At 60.6% G+C, this 27,789-nt stretch overlaps 1 protein-coding gene across 1 annotated transcript; it reads right to left on the bottom strand.

The window, feature by feature from the left end:
• Positions 1-227: 227 nt before the first annotated feature.
• Positions 228-27,396, bottom strand: FAM83F (family with sequence similarity 83 member F). Its single transcript, XM_008275205.3, has 5 exons — positions 26,843-27,396; positions 7,967-8,134; positions 7,341-7,462; positions 5,689-6,359; positions 228-416 (listed from the first exon to the last, which is right to left on the bottom strand). The coding sequence occupies exons 1-5, from the start codon at positions 27,338-27,340 to the stop codon at positions 367-369; spliced, it is 1,509 nt and encodes a 502-aa protein (XP_008273427.3). The 5' UTR covers positions 27,341-27,396; the 3' UTR covers positions 228-366.
• Between the last annotated feature and the right edge of the window lie 393 nt (positions 27,397-27,789).

Below are 27,789 nucleotides of genomic sequence, written 5' to 3'. Positions count from 1 at the left end.
TCTTCCCTTTTATTCCACCAACCTCCTGGGGGGACCAGAAGCCCCAGGAAGCTTAGGGAAGGAGAAGCCAGAGGGAGGGGCTGCCCCAGAAACCCCATCCCATGAAGGTGTGAAGACATGGCCCTCACCCCACTTGGGGCCTGCCTGTGGGGGAGGGGCCAGCACAAAGGGGAGCAGGCACAGCTCAGCATCAACAAGGCACCGTGGGGTCGTGGGGTCGTCCTGAGATGCTTCCCGTCCTCTGGTTCGGGACTCAGGGGCCCTCCCCGAGGCCAGCTGGGGTCCGGAGTGCAAACAGTTGCAGGGTGTGGCCCAGGCTCGGCATAGCACCACACAGGGCAGGTCGGCAACCTCAGGTCCTGCAGCTCAGCAAACCACACAATTGCTCGACTTGGAGGGACTGGGGCTTGCTTTACCTGTGGAGACACGGGACAGGGGACATAGCAGAGAGCTCGCTGGATTCACCTCCAGCCCCTGACCCACGCGCTGGCCACACTGCACGTCTCGGGGTGGGGGTTTCCGTCTCCCGCTCAAGCCACTGATCTGGAAACCAGGCCAACAGGGCACCGCGGAGCGCAAAAGGAGAGCGTCTTTGTGCTCTGGTGGCCTCTGCAGACCCCCACCTCCCCGGAGGAGAGGGAAGGATCCAGACTCCAGAACCGACAGATGCCAGCCATGACGTGGGAGTCTTGCCAAGCCGAGGCGCGCTAGTGGCATCATCACGAGGCACAACCCCAGGCGTCCTCTAGGGCAGCCCTCACAGGCAGCCACAGTGTCCAGAGCCAGTCAGTGGCACGGCCAGGCCCGGTCCTCTTGCCAAGCAGGGCGCCCACTCTGGGAAAATCCGCGCCTCTGGAAGCGTCAGGACTGAGCGAGGCCCCGGCAAATCGGGGGCTCGGGGTTGCAGTTTTAAGGTGCACGTGGGGGAGGCGCACGCCACACTGAGGGCAGGGGTGGGGGGAGAGAAAGCTGCCTACCCCCCAGGCCTCCACCATGCCTTTCAACTTCCTGTCCAATCCCAAGATGAGGCCAGCAGTTTCTGCCGCCAGCTTCCTGCTCTCTGACCTTGGAGGGGAGGAGGGGCGCTGCCGAGGCGGAGCGGACACCCAGGGGCCCTGGAGGTGTCAGGCTGCTGTGCTGCGGCCGCCTTTCCCCGCAGAGGCCGAGCTGTTTCCTGCCAGCTCCTGCGCACAGCAAGGGTTGTCTCCCCTGGGCTCACGCCACCTTCCGGTATCACCGCAGCTGTGAATTTAATTAGGGTGGCACCTGCCTCCTCCTCTGGACCGTTAGCAAGAGACACACTGGGCAGGCCTGGGGTAGGGACCCGGCTCTAGCAGCCCCTCCCCCCTTCTCCCAGCCCCCACCGTGACCACCAAAGCTCCTGCTTGTGTCCGTTGTCTGCCCCCTCTAACCACAGCCTGGTCTGGGCCGGACAGAGCCAGGTCTTCTGAACTGCCCACGAGCCCTGCCGCGCCTGGAGCCGGGAGGGGAGCCGAGTCACTTTGTGCGGTGGCACTGAGGGCCATGTCCGGCTCTGCCGAAGGCACTGAGCTCTGCTGTCCCGGAGTCCCTCACTGCCGCGATGGCCGCATCGTCCCCGCTTCCCCTCCTCCGCGGCTCGTTCTACTTGCCTGGCCTACTAAGCAGAACCGAGTGCCTCCCGAGGGGCAGCTGCATTTGGAGCCAGGTAAGCAAATCGATCTCGGCCATCCTGACGCCGGAGCGGCAGCAGCTTCCCAAGGCCCCGAGGCCCCAGCTGCTTCCCAGGACTGCACCCCGCGCTGCTTGGAAGGCCACCGAAAGCAGGGGAAAAATCCTTTGCATCCCATCATTCCTCCCGCGTGCAGGTGAATCACTCGCTCAGGTCAATGAGGACATAAACAGCCCCTCCATTTTTTCCCTACAAACCACGGGTGGCATGGGTGTGGGTGCTCCAAAGGCGGCTTAGGATAGAAGTCAGTCTTCAAAGGGGAGGGGCACTGAAGTGAGACTGCCAATGGGGGTGTGAAGCAAGAGGGCAGGGCCACTAAATGACAGGAGGGCGGGGCTACGGGGACAGCCTGGGGGATTCGGGACCTGCGATTGGTCAGCCTGCTCAGCAGGCAGGCACTGCGGTGCAGGGGACACTGACGTGGGAGTCACGACGGGGACAGTGGGTTGCATCTTCCTGTAGATCTTGGGGCTTTGTCTGGAAGATTCCTCCCCCAGCAGCCCACGTGGCTCTCTGCGTTCAAGTCCTCACTCAGATCCCTCCTTGGTCAGAGAGGCCTTCCCAGACCACCCTTCATAAAATGGCCATCCCCTCGCCTGCATGCCCACAGGGTGCTCTGTTCTGTTCACCGCTGTAGCAGGACCTGGTCAGTGGCTGGACACAGTGGGCATCTCACAGCTGCGTTGCCACTAATATGAAAGCGGGCGGGCACGGCCGAGCTGCACGGGGGGATGTGCATGTCCGTTGCCCTCACTGGGCCCAGGAGAAGCTGGAAGGAGAGGCACGGATGTCTGCCAGGATTAAGGACGCCTGGCCTCCTCTAGAGCCGGGTGGGACACGCACTGCCCCCCACCCCAGGGCAGCAGGAACTCGGAAACCCTGCCTTCCCAGGACAGCACTTGAGTAGACAACTCAGCCTGGAACGGGTCCTTCCGCGCTCTGAGCCCAGGAAGCACCTCCCTGGTGTGCAGCACCTGGGTGTGCTCCCAGGAAGCACACCCAATGGGGACCTGGATTCCAGGAGAGAACTGAGGCTTCCGGTCCCCAGGAGTGACCCAGAGAACCTGGCCCCCAAATCCAGGAGCCCAGCGGCCACCGCTCTATGGAGCCAGACCACGCTGCTTGCTGGGGAGCTGTGGGAGGGGCTCAGGGAGGCTGCTGCCCCGGGGGTGCATCCCCCCCCCTTCCTCTCAGCCCCCACCAACCCCCGGGCTCTTCCAGTCTTGACAGTGCTGCAGATGTCTGACCCTAGACTTTCAGAGACAGCCATGGTGCTTTGCAGAAGGCCCTGGACACACATACTGGCCTCAGGGTCTCCAGGGTCTCGTGTGTAAGATGCCACTGACAGGCAGGTGGTCATGAGGACCACCGAGTTCTGAGTGTTAGCATCTAGAACGCATCTCCTGGAACTCAGAAGTGCAGGGTGGGGTGTCAGGTCCAGTTACCCTCGCCTGGAGAATCCTGAGCTGGGGTCCCGTCTGGTACCCGCTGTGTCACTCTCGAGTGGTTGGGTGCAGATTCCTGAGTCCAGCCCAGGGGCCACTGACTGCCCCCGGGGGGCCTGGCCTATGGGGGAGGAGGACACTGGCCCAGTGCATCCAGCCCAGGAACGCAGTCTCCTTAGGGGAGAAAAAAGGAAAAGGAAAAACGTGCCCGGCTTCTGCCACTAGAGGGGGCTGTGAGCCTTCAAATCGCCGGGCAGCTCCCACCTCCCAGCCCAAGCGGGAAGGGGGCCCCCTGCGGCCGCACCTGGGCTTGCCGGCCCGCGCCTGCTACATCCTCACCGCTGTCAGCTCTCGGCCTGGTCTGTTTTCCTCTCTTCTCCCCTCCCTGTCATCAGCCCAGCTTCTCTCTTGACAAGGGGCTGCCGAGACAGACAGTCACCAACAGCAAAGCGGCTTCAGGACACCTCCCTAGCCACACCCCTTCCTTTTCCGGGAGCGGGGTGGAGGCTGTGCCCAGGGTGTGGGGTGCCATGCATGGTGAGCCGAGAGCCGCCGGTGCCTGTCCTGATGGTGTTCTGGAAGTTCACTGTGGGAAGAGGACGCCTCCCCTGGAGAGGGGCCGGCAGGCAGAGAGCAGGACAGGGTGCTCTTGCCTTTCCTGCTGGCCTCCGAGGGACACGGACGGCCTCATGGGGAGCGTGCACCCCAGGGCTAGATGCCTGCCCTGGGTTTCCTCTGCAGGATGGGGTGGGGGGTGGAGGCGGGCCATGCTGGCTGTCCCAGCAGGTGCACTCCTGCCCTGACTGTCCCTCACTCTGTGCTGTGCCAGGCACACTGGAGAGGAGCTCCCCCAGTGTGCAGGCTGGTCAGCCCGCTGGCTGGGGACAAACACTCAGGGAAGTTAGCAGAGGTGGCACCACCCCAGCCATCCACGCCACCAGGGACTGGATGCCGAGAGCAAGACGGGCCCCACGTTTCTATGGAAACAGCACCTCAGGGTGAGGGGCTGCAGGAGGAGCTTGTTCTTCCCCTCCACATCCAGCCCAGTCCAGCTGGGGCTCGGGAAAGGGCCGCCCTCCCCCTGCCCTGCCAGGTGTTCTCCATGGCAACCCGCCTCCAAACAGCAGGGGGAGGGGGCAGTGTGTGTGCACAGCGGTGGTAGCGGCACATGCCGGGAGCCAGGGGCTCTCACACAGAACGCAGGCCCCTCGCCCCTCGCCCAGGCCTGGCCTTCAATCCTGGCCCCACCACTACTCCCCAGCCCTGGGACCGTTTAGTTCACCTCTCCCAGCTTCCACCTGCCACCTCCGCACGGCCAGGGCGCCTTCCCAGGTGCTAGGTCGCTTTCGGGCCAGCGGTGCAGCCCTGGAAACCCCACCGTGCCCACTGAGACCCCTGAGCTGCTCTCAAAAGAAGCAAGTTTACCCAACAAGCACAGACGGGCATGCTGGGGGGTCAGCAGAGGGGAGGGTGGTTGGGGTCCTGGCTCTCCCTCCACTCCCGATCAGGAGTGTGGGGACAAATGGGCTCTGGGAGGCCTCGGGCTGCCCAGGGTGAGACCTCAGGCTCTGCCCTCCCCTGCCTGGCCAGTCAGGGGCCCAGGCATCATCAGTGCCAAGCCCCTCAGCCCTGGCGGCAGGCGGCACGGCACAGCGATGCCCACATCCCTGCAGGAGCGCAGCTCCTCTGCTCTGAGCTGCCCGCCTCTTCCTGTCCCTGGGGGAGGCAGCAGAGGATTGCCCAGGCACTTGGATGTTCCGGGCTCTTGAGCAGCCTGGCCAGCCCTAGCTGGTGTGGCCATAAAGGGAGTGAACCAGCAGACACAAGATTCTCTCCCTCTTCCTCTCTCTCTCTCCCCCCCCCCTTCCCTCCCGTTCAATCAGATGAAAATAAAGACGCATGAAAAAAAAAAGTCCAGCACAGAACCTTCTGCCTGCCCTGGACTGAAGGGTGGCGAGGTGCGGAGGGCACCGAGCACTCTGGCTGTCACCACCACCTCCCCAGAGTTCACACCGGAGCCTGCTCTGGAGGAGATCAAGGCCAGGGCCTCCGGGGGACCCCAGAGGATGGCAAGAAAGACGCAGCCACGGCCACCACCCCCGAGGGTGAGTGGCACGGCAAACCCACTGATCAGAAGCACGGCAAACCAAACCTACAGCAGACATGGCAAAGCGGGGCGGGGCCTGGGTGAGGGTGTGTGTGTCGGACCAGGCTACAGCCTGACCGCAGGTGATTAGGCCCCGACAATGCTTGCTAGGAAAAGCCCCAAATCAGAGCCAGGGGCCCAGCCTCCGCCTCCAGCAGGCACCGAGCGCTTCCCGTCCCCTGGACGCTGGGTGCTCCCTGGCTCATGACTCCCACTCTCAAAGAGGAAACTCAGAACCGCAGACTCCCAGAAAGGCCTGAGCTGCAACGGGGCCCCAGGACCCTCGGACCCCAGGGCCTTCGCTCCCTCGGTGCCGGCAGGCTGCCCTCGTGCAGACAGGAGGCAGTGCCCCTGGACAGGGCCGGGGACAGGGCCAGGGGGCTCACCTGAGATGTCAGCACCGTTGGAACCCTCATTGGGCCTCTTCCCTGCCCGAATCTCCCTGTTGGTGAGGGTCTCGGTGGAGAGGGAGCCGGCTGTGCCGTTGGGTGCTGCAGGCCTCTTGGGCCGCTGGCTGAAAAGCCTGCCGCTGAAGCGCTTGCCCTCCTTGGCCACGGTGGCCTCCCCGTTGGCAGCCTCCCCCTTGCTGTTCCGGGATCGGGGCTTCAGGTCCACGTGTATGTGGGAGACCATCCGGCGTGGCTCTGCCAGGGGCATGGGCTCCACGGGGGGCAGCACCTGCTCCAGCGTCACCAGGTCGTTGAGGAAGCTCTCCAGGCGCCAGGCCGACTCGCCACCTCCGCTGGCCTCCTCCTGCCCCACGGGGTGGCCGCCAGCCTCCTGCTGCTGCCGCACGGCCCGACGCATCATCTCTCCCGGCGGCCGGCGGCTGCCCGCCACCAAGGCGTACTTGGGGTTGATGAGCTTGCGCGCCACGGTGGAGGAGTACTTGAGGCCCAGTCTGCCGGCGCCTCCCGCCAGTCCCAGGTGCCGGTACAGGTCCACCTCCTCGGAAATGGCGTACAGCTCCCGGAACTCCACGTCGAAGGGCTCCACGTACTGCCCCGTCAGGAGGAGGAGGAGGTTCCTGTCCACGCAGGAGGAACTCCAGGTGAAGCTGCAGACACGGCGACAGAAATGCGGAACACAGCGCCTTGTGGGCAGCCACCTCCACGCGGCTGTGGCCGGCCTCCCCGCTCTCCCTTGACCAACCCAGAGCCTCCTGTTTCTCCAGGTCTGGGCCTCAAATGCAAAAGCAGGTGGCAGTGGACTCTGGGAAGGGACACGGGACGGCAGGGCTGGGTTCACACCTGTCCCCTGCTCCCGGTGTGCGCCTCACACCCAGCACCAGGTCCACAGAGCTGTCCTGAGGCTCTGCCTGAATAGAAGGCTACTCCAAAAGGCTCACAGGGAAAACGGAATTAAAAGATAAGTTTATTTTAGTGCAAAAAAACACTTTAAAGTGAGTGTTATTTTTTCCCCATAACGTGCATCCCCGCGCACTCTCTGGAGGCCGTTATAGCTGATGGAAAGTGCCGGGCGTGGGAACGGCGCGCGCGCCTGCCGCCGCGGCTGCTGTTGGTACTGCTCCACTCCTCCCGCTTCCTCCCTGCATCTATAGAGCACTTGCTGCCGGCACGGCTGCCCGTGTGAGACGACGCGGGCCGCTTAGTCATCGGGCCACGTGCTCAGCCTCCCCTCCTCAGCTGCACTCCAGGTCGCCTGGAGGGCAGAGGCCACACAGAAGCCGCCACAGACCCGGGCTCTTCGACAACGAGTCCAGCAGCCTCCCCTCCACGCCTGGCCCTCAGAGTTCTCTCCCAGCTCTGAGCCATTCTACTCGCTGCCCGGCCCAGCGAAGGACAAGCCTCCACGGGCGGCCAGTTTCTGGGGACCGTGAAGGGCAGGCAGTGCGAATGCTATGTGAGGATGCTCCCCTTTCCAGAATGATCCGTTCACCGGGCAGGAGGCTGTGCTGGGCCGCGGGGCAGAGGCCATCTCCTAAGACTCACGAGGGTGCAGGCTCTGGCCCAGCGCCTCCCTGGATGGCGGCTGTGAGAAGGCCCCGGGGCCCCTTTTCTGACCTGCCCCAACTCACCTGTAGGATCCCGTGGCTACCTGGTCACCGTCCACCATCAGGAACCTCGATGACAGGGCCCCCCTGATCTTCCCCGTGGGCGTGTAGAAGCCCACGCCAGTCACAGAGCGGACACGGATGTTCTGTCGGGGACAGGAGGAGGCGCTGTCACCCAGTGGGGGCAGGCAGATGAGGAGCGCTCCCGCCCCTGAACCCCGCCTGCTGGCTCTGCCTTCGCTGGACTTCCTGCACTGGGACTCTTTGTGGAGAGCGGGAGGAAGCCATCAAGTCTGGCTTTGGGCCTGGACAAGCCAGGGTGGCCACTGCCTGTCCCCAGAGCTGCCCAGGAAGAGAACCACGGCCCTGGACTTTGAACCCAACAGTGAGGTTGGGGGACTGTGGGCCGAGCACCCCAGGACGAGGCCAAGCCTGCCTCCCTCGGCGGCAGCAGCCTTGGGATGAAGTGCAGCCTGGATGTGGAATTCAGTAGTTACCAGTTGTGATGCAAGGCTTCACACAGAGGGAGAGCGGTTGAGATTGTGAAGTTCACCAGAGCCCCCTGAACTGGAGAGGGGGCGGGAGGAAGAGCCGGAGGAAGGGGCCGAGGGAGCCTCCGTCGCCTCTCCCGCCCCGGTGGGGCCTCTCACCCGGATGCGGAAGTCGGTGAGTTCCAGGCCCTGGCACATCTCCAGGAAGCACGGGACTCCGGCCTCGTCCAGGATGACGTACACGGGGACCCGGCGCTTCGAGGCGGCGTCCACCACGTCTTGGAAGATGTCGCAGTCGGTGAAGAGGTCCATGACCACAGCGATGACCTAGTGGGAAGGGCACCACTGATGCCCACAGAGACCATGCACCCCCGGGGACACATCTGCCCAGAGAGGGCCTGGGGGCCACGAGTAAAACACGCCACTTGGGGGCAGGCATTTTGCTGCAGCAGCTAAGACCTTGCCTGGGACGCCCGCAGCCCACCCTGGAGTGCCTGGGTTCAAGTCCCAGCTGTGCCGGGTTCCAGCTTCCTGCTAATGTGCAGCCTGGGAGGCAGCTGGGATGGCCAAGTCGTCGGGTTTCTGAGAGACCTGGACTGGGCTCTGGGCTTCAGCCTGGCCAGCCCCGGCCCATTCATTTGGGGAGTGAAACAACGGATGAGAACTCATTCTCTCTCTCCGCCTCTCAAGTAAAAAGTCAGTAGTTACATGACACACACACACACAGCCAGCATTCGCACCATTCCCCATCCACCCCAGTGCAGGTTTCACCCTGGACACTGTCGCTCCCCCTCTTCGTGGAGGAACGACACTAAGCCCTGCCTAGGCTTCATATCCGAGTCACGGCACCATTATGTCGCTCCCCGTCTTCATGGGGGAATGACACAGGACCCTGCGCTGTTCTTTCGTCTGCTCGGCCCTCCCCGGGTTTGCTGCTGGTTCTTCCCGGGTTGGCTACTATCCCTTCCACCTCCGTGGAAGGGCAGTTCCCCCTGGCCGCATTCCCCACTTCCGCAGGGGAGCGGCACACCGCCGGCCAGCTTTCTCGGGGGCTGCACGGGTTCCCTTAGATGTTCCCCATAGATGTTCCTGATGCATGCCGTCTCTCTCCTCCTTTATAGTCCTCCTCCGCCAATCCTAACTCGGCTGCCCACACGCCGAGCACGCCGCTCTCCTCCAATCAGGAGCAAGTCCTACAGTTTATTAGTTGAACTGGAGGCAGCTGTGCGGAAGCTGTTTACTTCTCTCCCAGTGCCACATTGTGGGAGAGCAGATGCATAGAATAAGTCTTAATTCGAGTAACTTAGTCTAGTCCGGATTGCTCCCCACAGACACGCCCCCGTCCCCAGGGATTTTCCAGCTGCTCTTCAGAGCCAACCAGGGGAGAGCGAGGAGGCTGGGGCATGGCTCCTGCTGCCCCAGAGGAAGGAGCCCGGGGGAGGAGTGGCGGGCTCGTTCCCGAGGCGGGGACCTGCTGGAACAGCGCTTTCTCAGCAGGTCCCGGCGCCCAGGTCTCCCCGCAGCTGTGCACAGCTCTGCTGTCCAAGCACAGGTCTGGGCAGAGCTCCAGCTGGCTGGGATCCCCCGGCCACCAGGTGTCCAAGCCCCTCCCACCCATCCGCAGGTTGCTGCAGGCCTCTTCCCTTGCGGGAGCTGGTCCCGCTGATCCTTCCCGGAAGGCCAGCCCCGGCAGCCTGAGGCAGATCTGCCTGTGTGGCTTCTGCCACAGGGCTTCCCCACCGGCCCCAAGCACTGCGCGTGGGACACATGTGATGCAGCTTGGGAGTGCGAGATTCGGTCTTCACTTTGCATCCACCCACTTTCTATATTTGTGGCCTTGGGTGAGCCTCTGTCTTCCCATCTGCAAAGTGGGGCTTCCCTGGCTAATGTGCCAAGCACCAGATGCCGTCCCTGGCATGGTCGCACCAGGCGGTGGCTGCTAGATAGGGTGGAATGAGTCTGCCCCCCATCACAGCCCAAGTGCAGACTCTGAGGTCAGGCACGCCAGGCCTGGTCTTCCAACCCCAGGGCTGGCTGGCTTGTCTGTGGCCCGGCTTCCTCGGAGTTAATAATAGCACCTGTCTCCAAAGGTTGTTACGAAGACTTAGCGCGACAGACCGTGAGAATACCGAGCGCAGTGCCTGGCAGTGTGGCCAGCTCAACAAGCCACCCTCACCGTCACCGTCACCACCCCCTTTACGCTGGCTATACTGTGCCCCCACCCCCACTCTCGCCCCCACCCCCACCCTTGCACCCACCCCCACCCCTTCACGGAGGCCTCTTCCCCACCTTTGACCCTTACGTTTGCTCTTGGGTGGGAGTGATTGCCAAGCCCACAGGCAGGGGGAGGACCCGGAGCTGGAAAAGCAACAATACTCACTTTATAGGGTTAGTCAGGGTGGATGATAAGACAGCTGCACAAAATAACTAAGGAGTAAGGTAAATGAGATAAACACGAGGAGCAGCACAGGTGACTGACTGTGGCAAGGGTGGGGGGAAAGGGGAGGGGAAGGAGGGAGGGAGACAGAGAACTTCTGGCCGGGGAGGGAAGGACTTCACCGAGCAAGGAGAGGCAGGGAGGACAGAAGCTCGGGGCACCACATGCCCTGAGCGGAGAAGCCAGCTGGGCTGCCCGGGCCCGTGCGGTGGGACACCTCGCCTGCCGCACACAGTGGCCCATGCCTAGCAGGCCAAGGACACGGCATATGGGCGTGGTGATGGCTAACTGTGTGTGTGACCTATGGCTGGGGGCATGGCGCCCAGATATTTGGCCAATCACGATTCCCAATGTTTCTATGAAGGTGTATTCCGGATGAGACTAACATTTCAATCAGTGGACCTCAAGCAAGGTAGAAGACCCTCCACGCTGCTGTGGGCCTCCCCCCACCACTGAAGAGATCAGAGGCTGACCCGAGCCCCTCGGAGCCTCGGGGCACCCTGCCAGCAGCCCGCCTTGCCCCGGGCGGCAACTCCTGGTCTCTGACCGCTGGCCGACATCATGGGGCTCAGCCTTGCAGCTCTACAGTCCCATGAGGCAATTCCTTACCATCTCTGTGACACACACACACACTCACACACACTCACACACACGCACGCACGCTCACTCCTGCTGGCTGTCCATCTCTGCAGAACCCTAATACGGGCTGCACCTGCGCTGAGGACTTCCGGTGCACGCCACGCCATCACGCGTGCTGTAGGTGCGCTCTCTAATCTGCCCTGCACACGGCTCTACCACGAAGGACTCGGATTCCCATTTCACAGGCAAGGAAGTAAATGTAGCAGGGCAAAGTACGGTGTCGAAGGTCATGGAGCTGGCGGGTGGCAGAGCGCGAAACTCAGGTGTTTCTGGCTGCAGGGTCTTGAAGCTGCTGATTCGGAGGCGGGGCTGCCGTGCTGTGTGTTAGAAATACCAGAGCAAAAACTCGGCACGGCAGAGCTGGCGCGGGGTGCGGTGGGTCAAGCTTTGGCTTGAGACGCCCATATCCCATGTCGGGGAGCCTGGGATCGGGTCACACCTCTGCTCCCAAACAGGTGCTAACGCAAACCCCAGGAGGCAGCAGGTGACGGCGCCGGTACTTGGATCCCTGCCACCTGTGTGGGAAACCCGGATGGAGTTCCTGGTTCCCGGCTTTGGTCTGGCCCAGCCCTGGCTGCTGTGGGCATGTGGAGAGTGAACCAGCAGGTGAAAGTGCGTGTTCTCTCTCTCTCTCTCTCTAGTGATAAACATAAATAAAACCCTGTTTTTGGGAAAGGCTAACCAAGGCAGACAAACTTCTGGCAAGATTGACACATAGAGGGGAGATGCCAGTAAAATACTGAATAAAAAAGGGGAAATAACTATACATATAATAGTGATTTATGAAGTAATAAAAATGGCAAAAAAAAACTATGAAGACAAATTATACATTAATGAACTTAAATTGCAAATGGCATGGACAACACTTTGAAACAACAAACTAAACGTGCTACACAAAATCCAGTAAGATTTATCCTGGGAATAGAAGGATGATTCAGCACCAGAAAATGCATCCTTTTCATCTGCGACCTTTATCAGACCGGGGAGAGGGAAGCTGTGTGACGTCTGAATAATTTTTAGGAAGTATCTGATGAAGCTAGATCTCGACGTGTGATTGAAATTCTCAGGGAACGAAAAGTAGAAGGAACCTTCTGTAAGTGGGTAAAACTCTCGTGCAACATGTTACCTAACAGAGAATTTAAGGAATATTCCGTTTAAGTTTGGGGCAGGTCAAGGTCATAACCGCTCCTGCTCAACAGCGCTGGTGGTCCTAGCCAAGGCAACACACAAGACAAAGAAAGGAGCTGTAAGAACTAGAAGAGACAAAACTCTCCAGATTTAGAGCTGGTACCACTTTCCTAGAAAACTCAGTAGAATTCAGAGAAGCTAAGAGAATCTAGCAGGATTGCCAGATACACAAAAAGCTCACAAAAAATCCTTCTACTCTGACATTAATCAACTGAACAGAAAACAGAAATAAAATCATTCACAACTGCAAATTAAGCACACGGTCTCTTTAAGGATAATTTTTGAAAATCCTATTAAAGGACACTTAAAATACGTGAAAGAGATGAAGAGATAAGTTCCCACGTCACATTTCCAAGGTCCAATTATTCCCCCGTGAATGAAACCCAGTGCAGCTCCAATCGAAGGTGTGCAAATGCTTTCTGCAGGAGGAACTCAGACGCTGCTAAGATGGGAGGAGAAGTAAAGATCTGCAAACAGCTGCACCAATTTTGAAAACAAGCTCCAAGGGACACTCATCCTGCCGGGGAGTAAGACACACCGCAGAGCCATTGTGGCAAGAACTGCAGTGTCCAGGAGGAAGGAGCCGGAAAAACAGACCAGCAGGACGGAGACCAGAAACATGAACGCTCAGTCTCTCCCTCCCTCCCTCTCTCTCTCTCTCTCACACACACACACACACACACACACACAATCTTATCTATGGCAAGCGCAGAGTCCCAGCTAAGCGCACTGAGAAAGGACATTGTTCAGCAAATGCAATTGGGGAAGCTGGTTTATTATTATGGAGAGAAACTAAAGGTGGACCCTGCCTCACATCATATATACAGGTGGATGTCCAGTGGGCTCAGTATCTAAATGTGAAAGGTAAAACCTGTAAGAAAATCGAAGAAATGTAGGCAAATAGCTTCATGTCAAAGAGCAAGAACGTATTTAAGGTTCCAGAAGCATAAACCAGAAAGCAAACAAAATAAGATATAAAAGATGCCTCTGACTTTGCGGGGGTGGGGGGTTAGGGAAGGGTCCACTTATACAGATGCCCTAGACAAAGGCAACTGATGGGTGACAATGTCTGCATCCTAAAGGAATTCATAACATTTTTTCTTTTCTTTTTTTTCTTTTTTTTTTTTTTTTTTTTTTTTGACAGGCAGAGTGGATAGTGAGAGAGAGAGACAGAGAGAGAAAGCTCTTCCTTTTGCCGTTGGTTCACCCTCCAATGGCTGCCATGGCTGGTGCGCTGCGGCCTGTGCACCGCGCTGATCCGAAGGCAGGAGCCAGGTGCTTCTCCTGGTCTCCCATGGGGTGCAGGGCCCAAGCACTTGGGCCATCCTCCACTGCCTTCCCTGGCCACAGAAGAGAGGCAACCGGGACAGAATCCGGTGCCCCGACTGGGACTAGAACCCGGTGTGCCAGCGCCGCTAGGTGGAGGATTAGCTTATTGAGCCGTGGTGCTGGCTGGAATTCATAACATTTAAGAGATCCCTGCAAGTCAGCAAGGAAATGACAGGAAACTAATTAGAAAAATGGGTAAAGGGCTGAATAGGAGAAGCCTGAACGGCTCATAAGCATAGAGAGAGAAATGGACCTCGCCAGTGCCCAGAAGGATTCACATTAAAACCAGGAAACAAAGGGTGAGTGTAGGGATCGCACATCAGACCACCTGTACAGCACTGGCTTCCTGCTGCCCAGCTTCTGGCTGATGCTCCCCGGGAGGCCGCAGCCGGGGCTCAAGTACTTGGGTCCCTGCCATCCATATGGAAGTCCCGGATGGTGTTCCTGGCTCCTGGCTTCGGTCTGGCCCAGCCTTGGCTGTTGACTGCATTTGGGGATTCAACAAGCAGATGGAAGATTCTCTCTCTCTCTCTGCCTTACAAATAATAATAAAAAAAAAAATTCTGAACAAACACAGGGAATGAGAGAATTAAACATTAGAAAGCTGGATGATCTTACGTGTTTACGGTGGGGATGGGGAGCCCTCACTGTTGGTGGGAGGCACAGAGGTGCAGTATTCCACTGGGCAACAGGCAGAACTTGGTGGATAGAGTTCATAACCGGAAGTCAGTGGAGCCACGCTTGGCCACGCACCCCAGGGAGCCTCTCCGCCTCGGCTCAGGTCTGTGAGGGGCCAGGAGCAGACCCTCCCTGTAGCTCTCTTACTTGGGGACAACTTAGACGTCCCTCTCTCAAAGACCCGATGAGGAGTGTGCTGGATCGTCCTACAGTGGACAGAAGGAAAACACGGGTTCCGTGGACAGTAACTTGGGCAGCTTGGTTGGAAACGTCAGAGAACAAGGTCCACACACGGCCATGCTTTGGACATGGCCCAAGAGTCCCTCAAACTTCACGCACTGGAATTTAATACCCTTGTGACAACGACGACGGCAGTCAGAGGCGGGGCCTGTGGGAGGTGGGCAGCTAAGTGCCAGCAGCTTTGTAAGAGCGAGATGACCTGACGCCCTGGGCAGCCCTGGACCTCCGCAAGGCCATCACCAGATGCAGCCCTGGGACCACCACCCCTTTGATTTATAACACTGCCCAGCCTTGGGTGTTCTGGCTCTAGCAACACAAAATGGACATGTAAATAAAAAAACCACACTGCATAAAATGATACTGCCTGCTTTTCCAACTCACAAACACGACCAAGGAGGAAGAAACAGGAGGGAAGGAGAAAAGGGTGCCAGGAGGGGCATTCCTGGGGGCGGCAGCCGTGGTGGACCATGGACCAAGGCACCCAGTCAGCTGGCTGCACTTGAGGACCCCAAAATCCAACCCACCCACCCACCAAAAACCACATTCAATTCCTCCAGCTGGGTGGGCACAGCTCAGGGCAGGCTCAGGGTAGGGACAAGGGGTGGGTTTGAGACGCTGCTGCAGTCTGGCTTAACCCCATCACAAACAGGTTCCCGGAGCACGAGGCTGCCACCTCCTCATAGTGCTCCTGTGGCCAGAAACCATCATCCTCTTGCTGCCAAAGTCCCCCGGTGTCCAGCCCAGCGCTGGTTCTTGTCACCCAGGACTGCCTAGCTGGTTCACTCTGGCTCTTACTTTTGCTTTGTAATTGAAAAAGTGAGCAGAGAAGCCAGCCTGCCCTGGCCCTCATCTGCTGGGGGACGTGAGGAGAGGCTGCAGTCCCCAGGGATTGGCCTGTTGGAGGCTGGGTCTGTGACAACCTGCTGAGAACCAGCCGTCCGTGTCACCGCCAATTAAACAATGAAATATCTGTAGTAGGGGAAAAAATCAATTGCCTGCCGCCTCCCGCGCCTTGTGGTGGCGGAAAGTGATAATTATCCTGCACCTTGGCCTCCAAGGGCCCTGCGTGCCATTCAGCTCTGCAGCTCCCGGCTCCCTGTGCTGTGGCCGAGAACGTGCCCCGGCGATCCGTGCCCACGCCGAGCCCGACTCCAAGATTGCCAGTGTAGATGGAAAACCAGGCTTAGGGGCTCAGGAACCAGGGAAATGGATTTCACTGGCCGGCTCCCCACCCTGGGTCCTTTCCCCAGTTACCCACTGAGGTGCGGCACCCGGGGGACAGGGCGATTTCTCAGATGCTGGCCCAGCGGCTTTGCAGTAGCAAGACGTCTCCCCGAGTATGCTAGCTCCACACCTCCTCGCTGGACATCCTGACAAGGAAGGGGGTGGTTAGGGAGCCCCATGTCCCTCTAGCTGCCACTCAAGTTTAATTAAACTGCCAGCTCTCCAGGGTCGCCTTCTGGACTCCTTACTTACCACTGCCAACAGAAACTGTGAGAGGGGCTCTGCAGCGGGCCCCGCAGCCCTGCCGTGCGTGGATGTCCACGCCCAGAGACGACTGTCGCTGGGGCACATCCATCAGCCTGCCTGGTGTGCAGGTGCAGAATCCACACCCCAACACCCTCTCCATCACCCGGGCCAGAAGCTGGAGTCCACAGCCTTCTCCTCGCCACAGACCAAGTCCCATGGATCACTGGGTCCATCAGGTCCTGCCCCTCCGGGCACCTCCTCTGGTCACCTCCTCGCTGTTCCCACTGGTACTGCTGCCCCGGCTCAGGCCCGTGTCTGGAATAGTTTCCTGACTGGTCTCTCCATCTCTGCCCTCTCCCTAAAACAACAGACTCAGGGCCGGTGTTGTGGTGCGGCGGGTTAAGCCAGTGCCTGTGATGCCGGCATCCCATATGAGACTGGTTCAAGTCCCGGCTGCTCTGCTTCTGATCCAGACCAGCTCTCTGCTGATGACCTGGGAAAGCAGTAGAAGGTGGTCCAACTGCTTGGGCCCCTGCACCCATGTGGGAGACCCAGAAGAAGCTCCTGGCACCTGGCTTTGGCCTGGCCCAGCTCCAGCTGTTGCCGCCATTTGGGGGAGTGAACCAGCAGATGGAAGATCTCTCTGCCTCTGCCTCTCTCTGTAACTCCGCCTTTCAAGTAAAATAAATAAATCTTAAAAAAAAAAAAAAAAGATGCCAGTGCCATCACTCCCAGAAGTGGCACCCATGGATAATGTCTGCTCGGGGGAAAACTGGCTGGGAGCCTCACACCTGTCAGGCAGCGTCGGGTGCTTCTGCTCCTGCTCCTCTCGGGCCCTGGGAACCAGCCAGCACGTCTTCCCACCCAGTCCCGTTAACTCCTCCCTGCTCTGCGCACTTTGCATTCCAGGTAGACACCTGCGCTCCCTGACACTCAGTGTCACGTAACGGCTGCTCTGTGTGCCCGTCCCTTACCAGGCTGTGGGCTCGGGAGGGCGGAGCCCAGCTGATGCCTTTCAGAATGTCCGCCCTCAGCACAGATCTCAAGCCAGAGCCAGTCCTCCGTGTCTGTGGGGTGACGGAACGGGGGAGGCGGGGAGGGGCCGTGTCTCCTGCTCCGTCTGCTGGGTACGGGGACAGCGTTGCCGTATTCTTTATTCCATTAGCGACGAGGCGCCGGGTGAAGGGGAGAGAAAGGAGGCTGAGCGACAGACGCCTGCTCAGACCGCCTTGCTGGAAGGCGGGGTTGAGGCTCGCGAAGGGCAGGGAGAAGGGAGAAGAATTAGCGCCTTCAGGGCTGCTGTCCGGGCCACAGCTCAAAGATCGGCCTCTCTGTGTGCTCCCTGCGGGTCTGGAAGCAGCAGCCAGCCCTGGCTAAGGACAGTCCTTCACCAAGGGGGAGAGGGACCAAGGACACTGGCCGGGAGGCAGCAAGGGCCTTTGTGCGAATGACGGAAAGGGGTCTTCGCCTCTGTGACCGAGTGCTCGGCGGCTGCCATCAGCCGCCACGAGGCTGCCTGTGGGCGCGGCCTAAGGCAGCCTAGACTTGCAGAATCTCAGAGCCAGGAGGGATCCCTGCCGGCACGGGAGCCAGGTGGGGGCTGAGGTTACCCAGAGGTGGGACCTGAGCCTGGTGGGGAGCTTTTCTGCAACACCAAGATGTGACCTCCAGACCAAGTGGACGGGGCCGACCTGCTCTGGCTGGGGCTTCAGGCTGCCTCCAGGGACCCAAAACCAACATGCAGCGGACACACGGGGGGAGGCAGGGAGAAACAGACAACACCGTTCCTGCTGGCCGGCGGCTTTCTGATTCTGCAGAGATCCCAGCCTCCACTCTGTCCTTGCCCAGCTCTGCCGGGTGAGAAGTCAGAGCCTGAGCCCAGGGCTGGGCTGTGACAGTCCCTTCTCCTGGGGGGGGGGGGGTAGGACGGGAAAGGAGCTGGGGATGCTGTCCCACATCTCACTGCCTACCTCCCAGGGCTGTAGGGAGGCTGGGGTGGGATCATGCCATGAAATCCCAGTGGCGGGGAAGGGTCACTAGACTCAATCACTACAGGCAGTCAATCAATCGGAGTGACCTTCAGGTCCCTCAGGGTAGGGAGGTGGCAAAAATTCACCTGGGAGTGGAGAGGGCTGTGTGTATGGGGGGAAGGATGTGTATGTGTGTGTGGGAGGGGTGTGTATGTGTGTGGGGGGAGGTGTGTATATGGGGGAGGGGGGAGGGGTGTATGTGGGGAGGGGTGTGTATATGTGGGGAAGGGGAGAGCGGTGTATATGGGGAGGGGTATGTAGGGAGGGAGGAGTGTGTGGGGGAGGGGTATGTGGGGGAGGGGTGTGTATGTATATGTGTGAGGGAGGAGGTGCCTGTTAAATTGCAGATTCCGGGGCTTAATCCTCAAAGATGACGACAAAGAGCCCATGAAGATGCATTTAACCCCACCCCACCAGGTGATGTGAACCCTGGAGCGGACGGGTCACCTTGCGGGGAAGGCTGGGGAAGCAGAGAGTCTGATGGGGACGGGTGACGTGGCTGTGACTCGCACACGGACCAGGCCTCGGCCTCCTCCTGTGAAAGCAGGGAGGTGGTGCCCACCAGGAGCACGGCAGTGCCCGGGCTCAGCAGAGAGCTCAGAGCGGCAGGGCTGCCACTTCAGAGGGACGAGCGGGGAGCAGGCGGCCGGGCGGGGGCCTGCTGAGTGGCGATCAAAGCATGGGCAGGGCTACACTTCCAGGAAGGTCGGGCGGCCGGGCGGCCCAGTTAGGGGAGAGTCTGCAGGATGCGGCTGGGGGGAGCCAGAGTGGGGGGCCTGGAGGTAGGCTCCTCCGGGGGCACTGAGTGGCGCACTGGGGGAGGGGGCAGACGTGCAAGGCAAAGGCTTTCTCGTTGGAATGATCGCCCACAGGATGCGACCCAGAGCAGAGAACGACAGCTTTACCTTCTGCTCCCCGCTGACAGACATCGGGGGGGGGGGGAGTGGTGAGAGAGGACAGCTGCCCCCGCCTGTCCCCCCAACTCGAAGGGGAACGTGCCAGTGCCCAGATGGCCAGCCTCTGCCCTCACTCCCTGACGGTGCCCGGCCCGCCGGGGGTCCCAGCGACAGCTGACGGCGCCCTAGCCCACGTCGTCTTTGTCAGTGTCCTCGGCAGATGGATCCCTTAGCACCCGTGTGCTGTCACTTCCCAGCCTAATAGTGACGTGGCTCACGGAATCAAGCTGGGGGCCCCAGCCTGGGGCAAGAGCTGCCTCCGCTCCCTCCCGCAGGCTCCAGCCGGGGGGTGGGGGGAATCCCACCCCCTCAGGAACCACCGGGTGTTTCATTCTTCCTGAGGGCGGCCCTGGATGCTTGATCCCGTGTGGGCCAAGCACAGGAGGGCGTCTCCGCCATCTACCCATGGGGGTGGAAGCCAAGCGCCCATCCCTCCTTGTACAGAGCGAGTAAGTGGCCTATACCCTCCTGAGTGGAGGTGCAGTTTGGGCCTCAGCCCCGGCCCACCAACAGGGTCCTGCTCCCTGCCCAGAGGTCTGGCTGCCCCGAGCCCCTCCCAGCCCCCCAAGCTGCGGCTTCCGGGCTGTGTGAGCTGTGAAGCAGTGTTCAGGCTCGCTAATTGGACATCTTTAAACACCAGGCTCCCTCAACGCCCCAGCAGCACCTGGAGCCCCATTCCGCCCCAGGGTCTGCATCCTCAAAGCAGGGCTCTGGTCCTGAGCCGGCCCACCTCTCCGCTACGCCCCTGCTGCTCGCTCCCCGCCGGACTGACCCAACGAGGCCGAGGCCATCACTCTTGACGCCTTTACCCGAGACGAGGCTGAACAAAGGGGTACACGCAAAGGAGGGCTCTCAGAGAGAGAGGACAGACCGCACCGATGTGATGAGGCCGCCTGACCCAGCCACGAGGCCCACGTGTGACCCACAGGCGGAGCACAGAGATGTCTCTCAAGATCTGAAGCCAGCTTTTCCCTGCCCTGTGCGCTTCCGGGATGACTTCCCCTGAGCTAGGTGGTGTTAATTAGTGAAAATTATCTGATGCAAGCTCATTTTAACATTAGCTTAAAGCCAAACATAATTAGGAAGATAAATCAACTGTTAAAAAATCCCGTGAAGACACACCAGTGGTTTCTAGACTCATCCATGAGTTTGGGTCGCCCCCTTGAGCTCTCAGCACCGCGCACAGGGGCAGAGCGAGGTGTCGCAGGCAGTACCTGCCGAGGTTACCTCCCGAACGCTCCACCAGGATGGGACGCGCGGAGCGGGCTGTCTGCTCCGGGGGCTGAGATGCAGCGAGGGCGACCAGCAGCTGCTGTCAGGGGCTGTCGCCGAGAGGGCTTCCCCAGGGAGGCAGGAAGGGGTCTCGCTCATGAAGGCAGTCGGGAGGGCCACTGTGGCGTCCGCTGGCCACTGCTGGCCCCACTCTTCCCCGACTGCGCCAGTTCCAGGGAGCCAGACTCAGCTCCCCTGTCCTGCACCCTGCTCTCTGACCCTCGAATCCTCATCCACTCGGAAAACAAGTGAAATGACAACTTCTAGAAGGGCTGTGGCACCCGAGTGCTCAACAAATAATAGCGGTCACCCCACCCCACCCCACCCCACCCCCCGCGCCCGGGCTGTATACATTTTCTTTCTCGTCTCCCACATTGCCATCTGTAGATCTGGCTATCAGGCGCACAGTAGGTTCACGTTGTGTGCACGAGCAAATGTGGGCGTCCCCAGGCAGCCTGCGAACCCTCCGGGCAGGGTGGGGGCAGCTAAGGACACTCACTAGAGATCCTTGAAGACCCACAGGAAAAAGGTAAGGAGTCCTGGTCCCGCCTCTGCCCTTCAGCTCTGACTCACCGCTGAAAAACAAAACAGAGCCTCCCGCGTGCCCGGACAGCGGGCGACGGCCGAGCACGTCTGTGCCAGGCATGAGCTTACGGATTATAGGAAGCCTGGGCCAGAGAGACGCGCATCATGAGAGAAGCCGCAGGCTCTCTTCCAGGGCTGAGATCCTGGGATCATTAGCGAGTCCACAGACTCCAAGGATTTCACAGAAGAAAGAGAACCGCAGCCCAGGCTGACTCGGCTGGGGAGGAGCAGGGAGTGACAGTGACTCAGCCGGGGGTGGGGCAGGGGGAGGGGGAGTGCAGGGACAGAGGCAGGCGGGCCGCCAGGAACCTGCCTGCTCCTCCTGGGAGCACAGACTAGAAGGTGGCCCTGGAACAGCTCTGCTTTGTCCACACTGAGAAAAAAGGGAGGCAGCCCGGCCACCAGCCAAGGTGCCGCGGCATTCGGGGATCCAGAACCTGGTGGGGCGGCGCGGTGCTGGGCCAGGAGGGCCCCAAGTTCCGGGGGGCCTGAGAGTGGCCAAGGAAGAGGACAACACAGGTGCCCAGAAGCTGCCTACACCCAGAGTCCCTGTGTCACCTGCGGGTATTAAGAATGTTCCTGGGGCCGGTGCTGTGGCGTAGCGGGTAAAGCTGCCACCTGCAGTGCCGGCATCCCATGTGGGCACCAGTTCAATTCTCGGCTGCTCCACTTCTGCTCCAGTTCCCTGCTATGGCCTGGGAAAGCAGTGGAAGATGGCCGAAGTGCTTGGGCCCCTGCAGGGACTTGGACAATCTGCTCAACAGACTGGCCAAGAGAAGGTCAAGAAGTTGACTGTGGCCCCAACTTCTACTGTCCACCCTGGGAAACACCCAGAGTCTCAGGGACCCAAAGTGCCAAAGAGGGAACTTCCCGAGGCCGTGGTATCTGGGTCATGGTTAGCACTCGGCACCTTCCCACCCCAGTCTCCTGGGGCCTCTCCTCCCAACCAAAGCTCCAGTTGTCCAGAGTGAAAGAACTTGGGGTGTCTGCCCAGCCCGCTGGGACAGTGTGGCCAGTCAGGCCCCTCTGAAGGGCTGTGTGCGGGGGAATATCCTCAGATGCCTGGCTTAGGCACTTCCTGTCTAATCCCTCCCTTCCCACGGAAGTCCCTGGACTGAGGTCCTGGGTGCTCAGAGGCAGGCGCATGGCTGTCCCCACCAACAGCCACCACTGTATCAGGGCCATCAGATAAGCAAGGGGTGGGCAGTGGGCAGCAGCTCCTGTCTCACTCACAGGAAGAAGCAGGGCCCCCTGGGAAGCCGCTCCTGACCCTCTTGGCTCTCACCTCCCACGTGGAACACCCCAGCACGCCTCCCACCTGCTGCAGAGACCGAGAAGGGGCAGTCATTTTCTGGGACAACTGACACCCGTGGGACACTTCCAGTTTCACTTTCTCCCTCGCTTTTCCAAAAGCAGCTGTAATTCCGGAGCCTCGGAGAGCGAGTACAGCTGGCCAGGGGCCCGGTCGGGACAGAAACCAAGACCTTTCGGCTTCAGAGCCTGTCTGCCGTGCCACAGAGCCGGGTCTCCACTGCTCGGGCATTCCAGCTCCTGGGACCAGTGACGGAGCAGAAAAGAGACACGGAACCCAGCAGGCAAAGCGCCCAGGGCTTGTCACGGATGCCTGAGCAGGCTGGGGCAGGATCCCAGGAGGGCCGTGCGGTGCTCACGCCCTGGGGCTGCTGCTGGGCCGTGATCCACCGGCCTCAAGAGGATGACGTCGAGGACCTGCCCGGTGCCTGGGAGACGAAGCTCGTGTGGCACGGGCACTAGCAGAAGGGTGGCAGGCTTTGGAGAGGAAGCCGTGGGTGTGCCTGCAGGTCCCTGGGCTGCCCTGAGAGGCCGCCCCTTGCTCTGTGCATCGAAAGAAGCTTTTGAAGGGCAGCTCAGAGGCTCACAAGGTCAACTGTCCACTGAGGAGAAGGGGGAGGAGAGGGGGGAGGGGGGAAGGAGGGAGGCAGACAGCAGGAGCAGTCCAGAACTCGGCCCAGGTCTCAGACACGGCTGTGAGGTGCGAACGAAGAGGATTATCTGCCTCTCAGGTTTCATAAACCTGTCAGACTCTCCGAAAAGCACATAGAGCTGGCGCTGTGGCGCAGAGGGTTGAGCTGCAGCCTCTGTCGCTGGCATCCCATACAGGTGCTGGTTCAAGTCCTGGCTGTACCACATCTTACCCAGCTCCCTGCTAACGTACCTGGGAAAGCAGTGGACAATGCCCCAAGTGCTCAGACCCCTGCCACCCATGAGGGAGACCTGGATGAAGCTCCAGGCTCCTGGCTTCAGCCTGGTTCTGCTCCAGTTGTTGCACCCATTGGGGGAAGGAACCAGTAGATGGAAGATTCTCTCTTCTGTCACTCTTTCAAATAAATAAATAAATAAAACAAGCGTGTTTTTTTTTTTTTTTTTTAATTACACAAATCCTACAGGTTGGCTGGTGCACTTGGGTGGCGGGGCCCAGGAATGCAGGGGTCAGGGGTCACTGTCAGTGTTTGGGGCAAAGGTGCCGGTTGACTGTCCTGTATTCCTGAAGCACAAGGCAATACTCTGCACGCATCCAGCAGACGCAAACACGGGAACCGGGCGCAGGCACGCGGACGCGCGGCTGGGAGTCGCGGCACCCTCCCTTCCAGGCCCAGACTTGCCTACAGACGAGTGCTCGGCAGCAAAGGGCCCTGTGGGCCCCGCGTCAGGGGCTGGGCTGGTGCCCCGCTGCCGCGCCCCCCCCCCCAGCACCCATCACACCGTACCGCAATGGTGAATCCGCAGACCAGGAGGCTGCTGAGGTGTGCAGCTGGGTTTTACAGGTCTGTTTTCTACTCAGGTGTGCTTCGCACTTGGTAGGCCTCCAAATATTTGTCCAATGACCAAACGAACACACAGGCCTTCTCCGTCATCAACCAGGGCCTGCTTGCCTGCCTGGTCCGTAGGCAGACTGGTTTTCTATTGCTATAAGAAAACAGCTGAAGCTGGGTGCTTGATGAAGAAAAGACATTTGTGCAGCTCACAGCTTTGCAGGCTCAAGGGCACTGGCACCAGCTTGGCTCCGGTTAAGGTGGCATGCCGGATGGTGCCATGGTTGGGGGTGTGTCCATGAGATGGGCCCACAGGGCCAGTGCTATGGCCCAGCAGGTAAAGCCACTGCCTGCATGACACCGACATCCCATATGGGAGCCAGATTGTATCCCGGTTGCTCCACTTCTGATCCAGCTCCCTGCTAATGGCCTAGGAAAAGCAGCAGAAAATGGCCCAAATGTTTGGGCCCCTGGCACCCACAGGGGAGACCCAGAAGCAGCTCCTGGCTCTGGCCTGGCCCAGCCTTGGCCATTGTGGCCATCTGGGGCGTGAACCAGCAGAGCGATGTAAGATCGCTATCTCTCTCTCTAACTCTTTCAAACAAATAAATCTTAAAAAAAAAAAAAAAGGACAAGCTCACATGGCGAAACAGGTAGCTGGGGAAGGGGTCAGGGGTCAGGCTCACTCGCTCCCAGCGACGCTCCTGGGAGAACTAACCTGGTCCCAAGAGAACGTCTAAGAGCAGCACCCTCAATGACCTCATGGCCCCCTTTAAGAGCTCCACCCCGCTTCCCAGCAGCACCCACTGAGGCCCGAGCTCTCAGCCCGAATCCTGGGTGCACAAACCACATGCACACCGAAGCAGGCCTCTGGCTCTGGCTCTGCAAGTCTGCCTGGGGCTGCACAGCTATGGTGGTGCGAACGGCCCAAGCATCGGCGAGTCCCCCGCCCTCTTCTGCCTGCGTGGCATGGATTCATGTCTGTGTCCCTAAAGGCAGCCTGTTGTCTGCAGTTCAAGCAGACAAAAGACATCAGTCAATGACCCTACAATAAGCAGATCACTCAGGGATTAAAAACTCAGGAAGAAACCCCACCCCACAGGTCAACACAGCCGTGGCTTGTGGCCCTGGGAGCAGGAACTTAGGACTGGGCCATCTCAAAGGCCCTACCTGCACACCTGCTGGGCTGTGTCCTCACTGGCCACCGCCCTGGGCTCCTTTCTCCTTATTCCTGAAGACCAGGTATGGAATCCCTGGCTAGTCTGTGGCCATGGACAAGTCACAGCGACAGCCTCTGAGCCTTGCTTCCTGTTTGTCATTGGAGAAAAAAAAAGAGAGCAACTCAAGAGGTTAGTATGAGGATTAAGGGAAGAAAACCCAAACCTCTCTGTTTCACGGTGGAACCTGTGCACTTCCTTCTGCCTTCCCTCCAAGGCTACCTGCACCTCCGCACGGGAACCACCTGGGAGCCTGCCCCGCCCACCTCCTGGAAACCAGGAAACTCCCACCCCGGGGTGAAGAGGAAGGAGCCGATTTAATGGCCTTGCAGGGCTGCTTGCCAGTGGGGCCAGCTGGGGTTGGGCTGGCAGACAGGCAGTGGAGACAAGGTGCAGCATTTAGGGCTCTGGGTCTCTCGGTGACAAACTATGTGACCTCCGGGCAAGGCCCGTCCCTCTGTGTGCCTGTTTCCTCACAGGGTGCTGTGCAGACAGGTGGGCCCGAGGTTAAGGGTCGGCATAGACGGGGTCAGAAGCTGCTGCTCCCGGCGGTGGTCACCGGGGACGCTCCCACCATCACAGCTCTTTCCTGCTGCCAGTCGAGCCCCAACATCGTGGGCTCCTGCTCTGCGGTCCGTCCATCCCAATTTACTCCTCTCTCCCCTCACAACTCGCCTCCCGCAGGAAGACCTCCCAGACCAGCCTCAGAAACTCTTCCTTCCACCAGAGCCCGGCACAGGAGCACCATCCTGGAGGGCAGAGGTCCCAGCCTGCTGGCACCCAGTGGGCGCTCGGGAAATCATGGCTGCTGGCTAACCGTGAACAAACAGGATCGGCTCCTCCCTGCTGATGTCTCTGCTAAAGATTTAGAGTGAAGAACACTGCGCCGTGCGAAGTCCTGGCATCCCACATGGGGCCAGAGCCCTAGCGGCCAGGGGCCCCGTCTCTGCTTCCCTGTAACAGGGTGCACAGCCTCTGCCCCAGGCTGTGACCCCCAACTCCTGGACGCTGGGATCCCGGCTCAGCTCTTTAGCAGCTAAGGTGACCTTAGGCAAGTACCTGGGCTATTCTGGTCCTGATTTCTTTTTCTCCCCAAATAAGGAAAATACCCATCCACACAATTCCTGTGGAAACCATTCAGAAAACACAGTCGTGAGCACAATGGCCGGCACCCAGGAAGGGGTAAATAAATTGAGCCTCTGTTAGTATTACATCAGGAGACCTGACTCCCTGACCCCTGACCCCGGGTGCCCCCCACTTCCGTTCCCCTTCCTCCCTGTGCAGTCTGGCCTTTCTCTTCCACAGAGCCCAAGCTACAAGACACCCGGACGAGGACAAGGAGGGATCACTTGGAGAGTAGGGTGGGGGCTGGGACAGGGAGAAGTCAGCCCCTCCTCTGGCTGCCCAGGCCTGGGGCATGGGTTGGGGGGACAGGAGACCAAGCAGGCTCCCGGAGGTGAACTACAACAGGAAACTGGAGTCGCTCTGGGAGTACATTCTCGGAACTGCCGGTATTTCCCGGCGATCTCAGCGTGGCCAGGCAAAGTCCGCTTATGCCAGGTGCTCCATTATACATTTGAGTTTCGGATAAACGGCGACTAACTCCTCGGTAGCAGTGTGTCCCAGGCAAGATTTGGGGCGAACGGATATTGAAGTTATTTGGTGTCAGGGACATGCTATACTCCACCTGGAGACTCCGCCCAGGCGCTCCTGGCCAAAGGCACAGCGGGAAGAGGAAGTCCCCCTGCCCCCAACCTGCAACCCGGAAACAGGCCCGCCCCCTCCACGCCCAGCAGGAGCTCTTCCCCACCCCCCACCCCAGCTGGGAGCCCAGCTCAGTGCCAGGCACAGGGCAGGTGCAGTCTCCTTCATGGGGGGTTGCTAGCCTTGCGGGGTGTGACTATGAGCAGGGCCAGGCCAGCTTTCGCAGGCCGGGGCTGGGGGGGTGGGGGGGGAGGGCTCCCGAGAGTAAGCTGGCTGGAGTGGGGGTGGGGAAGTCCACTTGCCTGGGGTTGTTGGAAGATGCCCTGAGAAGATGGCCAGCACACAGGCTATTAACGCCTCTCCCAGCCCCATAACCAGGCCTGACATCCGTGTCCGCGGGCACCCTCTCCAGAAGCCGCACCCGGCTGAGCGGCCCGAGGCCTGGGCAGGTTTCCGCAGGGCGGGGTCAGCGCGCCCCGTGCCCGAGCGGGGTCCTACCTTGTGCGCCTTCTGTATCATCTGTCTGACCACCTGCTTCAGGTGCGGGGCCTTCTCCTCCTTGGGGGGGTGGGTGAAGAGGGTGACACTGCTCACGCCGCGGTAGAAGACGGTCTCGGTCCAGCCCAGGTCCAGCGGGGGCACCTCGGTGTCCGAGCGGTCGGGCCAGTAGGCCAGGGACTCGTCGGGCTCGGCCGCGGCCTGCGCGGGGGCCTTGGCCTTGGCCCTGGCCTTGCTCCTGCCCGCGGCGGCGGCGGCGGCGGGGGCGGGGTCCTCGTAGGGGCTCCAGGCGGCGCGCAGGGCCTGGCGCTCCGGGCTGGAGAGGAAGTCCCGCAGCCGCTCCCGCCGGACCCGATCGCGGTAGGCCTGCTCGCCGCCGACCAGCAGCGCCTCCAGCGCGGCCCGCCGCCGCTCGCAGTAGTAGAAGGCGGCCTGCGCCTCGCTCAGCCACTGGTTCACGTGCGCCTCGTCCAGGCAGCTCAGCTGCGACTCGGCCATGGCGCCCCGGCCCGCCGCGGCCCCGCGTGCCCCGCCGCACCTGGAGCCGCGGAGGGCGGGGCGGCTCACCTGGCCGCGAGGGCGGCCTCGGCCCGCCCCGGAGCCGCGCGCAGGCCAATCCGCGGGGCCCGAGCGCGGGCGCGGCCGTCGGGCGGGGCGGCGCCGCCACGCCCCGGACTCGGGGGCCCCGCTGCGACTGGGCGCCCCAGGGTGGACAGGAGCTCGGGGCAGCGGGGCCGCGAGACCCCCGGACGCCCGCCCCCCGGCCCTTCGGTGAGAGCCAGGCCCCGCCACTCGCAGGTGGTGGCCGCAGCTCGTGTTCTGGGGTCGCAGATCTGACCGGTCCTCCGTGGAGAGGCTGTTGGACGGGACTGTGAGGGCCAAGGAGGGGGCGGCTGAGGTGCTCAGCCAAATGCCCACCAAATCCCCGGCCCCCCGCCCTCCCACGC

This window comes from Oryctolagus cuniculus, chromosome 11, assembly GCF_964237555.1.
Source record: "Oryctolagus cuniculus chromosome 11, mOryCun1.1, whole genome shotgun sequence".
Taxonomy (NCBI): Eukaryota; Metazoa; Chordata; class Mammalia; order Lagomorpha; family Leporidae; genus Oryctolagus; species Oryctolagus cuniculus.
Note: the sequence above shows the minus strand (reverse complement) of the source record. Positions and strands in the feature narration are given on the sequence as shown.

Coding starts and splice junctions, on each gene's coding strand:
- FAM83F (XM_008275205.3), bottom strand. CDS start 27,340: ATGGCCGAGTCGCAGCTGAGCTGCCTGGACGAGGCGCACGTGAACCAG. Junction 8,135..26,842: donor TGATACAGAAGGCGCACAAG/GTAGGACCCCGC, acceptor CCTTCCCACTAG/GTCATCGCTGTGGTCATGGA. Junction 6,360..7,340: donor GTAGCCACGGGATCCTACAG/GTGAGTTGGGGC, acceptor CCGTGTCTGCAG/CTTCACCTGGAGTTCCTCCT.